Raw genomic sequence first — 5,341 nt, 5'->3', positions numbered from 1 at the left:
GGCCACGTGAGGTATAGTGTTTGTTATAGCGCGACTGCTGAAATTAAGTGTATCGGTAAAGTTGTATTCGGAAAGAATAAACCAGTTTTATTAAGTAAGGACTTGTGTCACTAAAGTTTCATCGGAACGAAGTTACGGAAAATCAACTAACGAACGGAGACGTAATAATAGTTTGAAAAAATGTGTAAAAAGCGATAGTATTCCATCGGTAATTCTAGGGCAAATCCTTTGCAAAGGACAAAATCAAATAAAATGACTAAATTATTTCAAAATAATACGTATTGATGGGCCCAATCAATAATAATTATCCTTTGTTAGATAATTTATATAACAATTAATACAATGATGTATTACATAAATATTGACAGAATATATATATATATATATATTATTTTATTTATTTTGCTTTGTTTTTAAGCACAAAGCAACACAAATATATATCATAAGCAACATGGTTATGACACCGAAGAACAAACTAAGCTCACAAATGAACTTAATAAGGAATATGACACTTATGTTTTTTTGTGACAGTGGTAAATGCTTGAACTAATACACATGTATTTTGATTTAGTGTAAAACCTCCAGAGTAAACGCAATGGAACTGGGAGAGGAATTGATGAGTACTGTCCATCAAATATCATGTTTTGTTTTACGTTATATTTAACGGTTTACCAATATTCATTTTAATTATTTTGAAGCCTATTTCAAAAATCATCTACTTTTAAAATTTACAAATAATGTATTACAGTTACCACTTGCCTGCTTACCAATAAAATAAGTGTTCGCATCCACTATAACAAATCCACCTATCCAACCTAGAATATTTTTTTATGCGAAATATGCGCTTGACAACAGTCTAGTAGGCTACGTCGACACGCGGAGTGATACGAAAGACGATAAAGAGGGGACTACATATCCTAAGCGAGAGGGAAGTTCCAAAATAGGGTTGATCAAAGAAAGCGGGCTAGGCACTTATTTCTCAAATAGGTATTAAGTATCTGTAATATTATCACTATAATGTCTTGGCAAGCCTATGTCGATGACCAAATTTGCTCCCAAATTAAATGTAGATTAGCTGTAATCGCAGGATACGATGGGGGAGTATGGGCTTCACATGGAGTTCAAGTAAGTAAACGTAAGGCTTAGGGCACTAGTGTACTACTAGTATAATAATATCATAAGCCTAAGTTTGTTATATATTGAAAAGTGCGGTGACTGTAGAAATTTCTAGAACACTGACGTAGGAATCTGATACTGATAGTAATGCTGTTAGTGTTACTGTTAACGAAAAATTCCCATCCAATATTTTTACGTTAACTTTGGGCTCTTGCCTAAAGCTAGTTTACAGATTTCTATATCGTTATCAAATACATTTGAAATAATTTGCAGTTCCAACAATGAACAAGATGTAAAAGTTAAAGAAATTTTAGCCGTCATGAAACTAATTAATCGGTAATTGATCGTAACGTTGTACTCGTTTTGTAGAGCTTGATATTGGGAGTTACAGGGAAAGGAGAATAATACTAGGTTCACTAGGGTGCAAAACAGAAGGGCTGTGCCTAAAGTAATTGGATGAAACAATATCTTTTTTAAAAATTCGTATTGGTACTGGGAAAGAAAGATAAAATGCAAGGTTATGGTGCATTTGAAAATTGAATTGGAGTTAGAGAATTTCAAGTTAAGTTTCCTGATAGATTATTTTATACTTTAATTATTGTGAAGCACACAATATCAGAATAAAAATTTATACTATGTCCTAAATTTCAGAATGCTATAATTGATAAAAGTAAACACGTTTTTTAGCAGCAACAAAAAAAATTCAAATTATGTTGTGTATACTGGAGCAACCTGTTTTTAGTAATGGTAGGTTAGAATGGTTATTAAGTAGAAGGGGCTAATACAAAGTTTAACTTTAGGAAATACTCTGTAGATCTTTTTGAAATTTTCTCTTTATGTTTTTACTTAAAGTATGAATAAAATGTTCTCAGTAACAAAATATTGGGAATTTTTTATAATTACATTAAATTAATAGGCTTGATTTTTGATATAGTCAAGATTAGGTAACCCTGTTTGCTTGAGGTAGTCTTTCTATACAAGTAGTTGGGGAAATAATGTTTGGAGAAAATGCTGAATTAATTCTGACTCTGAGCAATAATATGTTAAAAGATGAGGGTAGTTATTTGGATATTGGGATATTTCAACTTGTCAAAGATAAATGATCAAGTTATTTTACCAAAAGCAAGGAGGTCAAACAAACTGCATACAGGTTTTTGTATTTATACTAGAATTATTTAAAATATTGTCAGAAAGGGATGTATTACCTACTGTGTTAGTTTTTAGTTCTGATCATTGTGTAGGTAGCTCGCATTGATTAGGAGTTATTGATAATTGGTATTCCTGAATCATGACCAAATGATTAATATGATGCGAGTTTATAATATTTTAATAAATTTTGTAAAGACTATAAACAAAAGAGGGTAAAAGTTTTTGCACACAAACGTTGTCCTGATAGAGATGTGTTATCTGAAAGGTTGAAATCAATGTAGTGTGTTTGGAATAAGTTTTTACTGGCCTCTTGATCAGGAAGTTATCTGATATAGGAATATAGACCTTCAGAGAAAAATCACCATTAAAAAGTATGGTAATAATTTATATACCTAATGGCATTTCCAGCAAACACTCTTTTTTTTCAAGCCAGTAACAAGCCTGTTGGTTAAGGAATGTTTTGAAATGAAAAAATACACAAAAAGAGAATGTAACACAAGATAGAACTATGAAAATTACACAGTACAGTAAAAGAACAATATAATAAAGCTGGTGATTAAAAATTATTAGAAATATATAGAACAACTTTACATAGCAAAGAAGGAAATAACTTAAACATTTTAAGATAATAAAAGAAGGGTATTCAAAAAAATTATAACAAACTGAACCCTTTGTTAATACCCAAAGGACTTAATCCAATTTGAAAATTATTTCTTTTTTGATTGTGGTTCTTTTATTGGTGTTGGAGGGGGTATGACATAAAGCAACTAATTTAAAATTCTGAAGAAGATGACCAGTTACAGGTTTCTCTTGATCTTTAATCAAGATGCTATTTAAGTGTTCTCGTGTACGTTTAGTGAGCATTCCACTGGTTTCTCCTACCTAGATTTGGTCACAGTTGTTACATATAATACAATAAACATTTATATGTACAGGTGAAATGGCAATTCACAGAATACATTGATTTAGGGCCTCTAACAGATCAATGTAAGGGCAAGTGTTGCATCTGCTCCTCTGACAACTTAAGTAGCAGAAGATAGCTGTATATTGTTCGAAAGTTTACTATGGACAAGTAAATCTTTCATGTTAGTGTTATAAGAAATTACAGGTTTGTTAGGGAACATGTAACCAATGATATTCTGTGTTATGATGTGGAAGTTGTCAAACAATATACGTGTTATTTGTGTGTTGAATGGATGAAACATAAGCATAAGGGGAATATGTCGATGATCAGTGGAAGTAGGAGTGCCTTGGTTGAAGTGAGGTTGGATGCATGTAGTTGGAAGTTTTGAATTGTCTATGGTGTTGGTGTTAGAATTACTGATATGATTTAAGCTAAGCAAATTCTGGAAACTAAATTTGGACATTTATTGTTAGTATGTACATTATCTCTAGTGTGATAAAGAAGAGAAGTGGGTAGCCACATTTTTCAAAAAAGCATAGCATGTTGATAGATTTGCTATTATAATCTTGGTTGTTAGTGTTCTTGATCACATATTTCCATAGGAATATGTACACCAGAGCTGCAGAAACATCACACTAAATGTAAACTGAAAAATTTTGCAAATACACAAAGGTTTCTCTCAAAAACTAATTGTTATTTCTCTGAAAATAAATCCTAGTTGAAATAAATGACAGGCCTTTCCATATAATGTTACCTACTAGAATTTGGAATAATTTCTAATTTTGTACAAAACATCATACCTTTTTAGTACACCATTGTACTTTTCCGAAAAAAAAAATGTTGGAACTTTATCTTACAATATCCCCTCTTTTTTTTTTTTTTAAACTGAGTGGAAGTTATTGTATTGTACTGTTCTCTTGTGGAGAAACTATTTTAAATGTGACAGATCCAATTTCCAAAGCTTCAACATCTGTATGTGTTGTGTTAAACCAAAGATCTCTATAATATTTGGGTTTTACTTGTTAGTGTGACTGCATTATATAATACATACTCCAAACCTTTGCTATAGTCTAATAGATGGGTTAACTTTGATAATAAGACAATCACTGGTGTAAAAAATTCTTATTTCATTATCTGGTTTTGTTATAATTAAATTGGTTTTTCCAAGGTGACTAAAATGCCTTGTTTTCTAACTAGAAAGGGAGCAAAACTAATGCTATTAGTTCTCAATATCTGGATTATTGAAAACAGATTTCTGTGTTGGATGGCATGAAGCTGATTAGTTCAGTGTTATGATAAAACTGTTAACAATTCTTATCACTCAGTTTACTGAAATGAGATTCAGTCTAGAAAACAAATTTACCTGATCATTTAATTGTAAATTCAAAGATCTATATAACTTACTTAAAACTAATTGTTCTTTGTTTTTCTTGTCCTCTACAGAGAGAGAACAGAATCCCAAGGCAGAGGAAAAATGTTTAAATTAGAATAATGCTAAAAGCAAGTGCTTGCTATAATGTATGAACTGTGTTTATTAAATCAAATGCCACTAATTTATATCTTATAAATTTAAAGACATTCAATCCCACAGTTTTAACATAGCCATGTGAGCTTAAAACAAAATTCATGCGAGCTAAGTGATTTAAACCTCCTTCACAAAATTAAACAAGTTGAAAAATCATTAATATGAAGAAATAAAATTGTTAATTTTATTGTGTTGTTTGTATTGGATCTACGAATTAACAAAGCAAAAACAAGCTCAAATGAATGAAATTGGACATCAAACATTTAGTTTAAAATACATTCATCAATGAAAACTTAATGGGTGTGCTATCTCATAATTAAATGTATAAAAAAAAAAAAAGAAAGAAAAAATTAAAACATCTACAGAGTGAAACTAGTTATTTCCTCTAGAGGTGCATTTGAAGTTGTTTTCAGTCACCAATTTGGATAACATTTGGGACTGTAATTTTTATAAACTTGCTAAAAAAATACTTATTTTTATTGTTCAAGAAAATCTGAACGGAATGTGGAAAATGTTTCTTAGTCTGGACAGTAGCCAGTAGGTTGAGTAATTCCTTAGTCTTTTGTTAATACATGTCTGGTAGCTAGCTGGTCAGTAGACCTGTCTCTATCTTGTTTCATGATTGAAGCTTTAATTGCATTAGCTCT

The 5,341-nt window shown here is 30.8% G+C and overlaps 1 protein-coding gene across 1 annotated transcript in view; it reads left to right on the top strand.

Moving 5' to 3' along the window:
- Positions 1 to 872: 872 nt before the first annotated feature.
- LOC106478034 (profilin-3-like) overlaps positions 873 to 5,341 on the top strand; it is a 23,268-nt gene continuing 18,799 nt past the window's right edge. The window contains exon 1 of the mRNA XM_013938541.2: positions 873 to 1,125. Coding sequence (XP_013793995.1) covers positions 1,104 to 1,125 — 22 coding nt within the window. The 5' untranslated portion in view covers positions 873 to 1,103. The remainder of the gene's footprint in view (positions 1,126 to 5,341) is intronic.

This window comes from Limulus polyphemus, unplaced genomic scaffold, assembly GCF_000517525.1.
Source record: "Limulus polyphemus unplaced genomic scaffold, Limulus_polyphemus-2.1.2 Scaffold174, whole genome shotgun sequence".
Lineage (NCBI taxonomy): Eukaryota > Metazoa > Arthropoda > Merostomata > Xiphosura > Limulidae > Limulus > Limulus polyphemus.
Note: the sequence above shows the minus strand (reverse complement) of the source record. Positions and strands in the feature narration are given on the sequence as shown.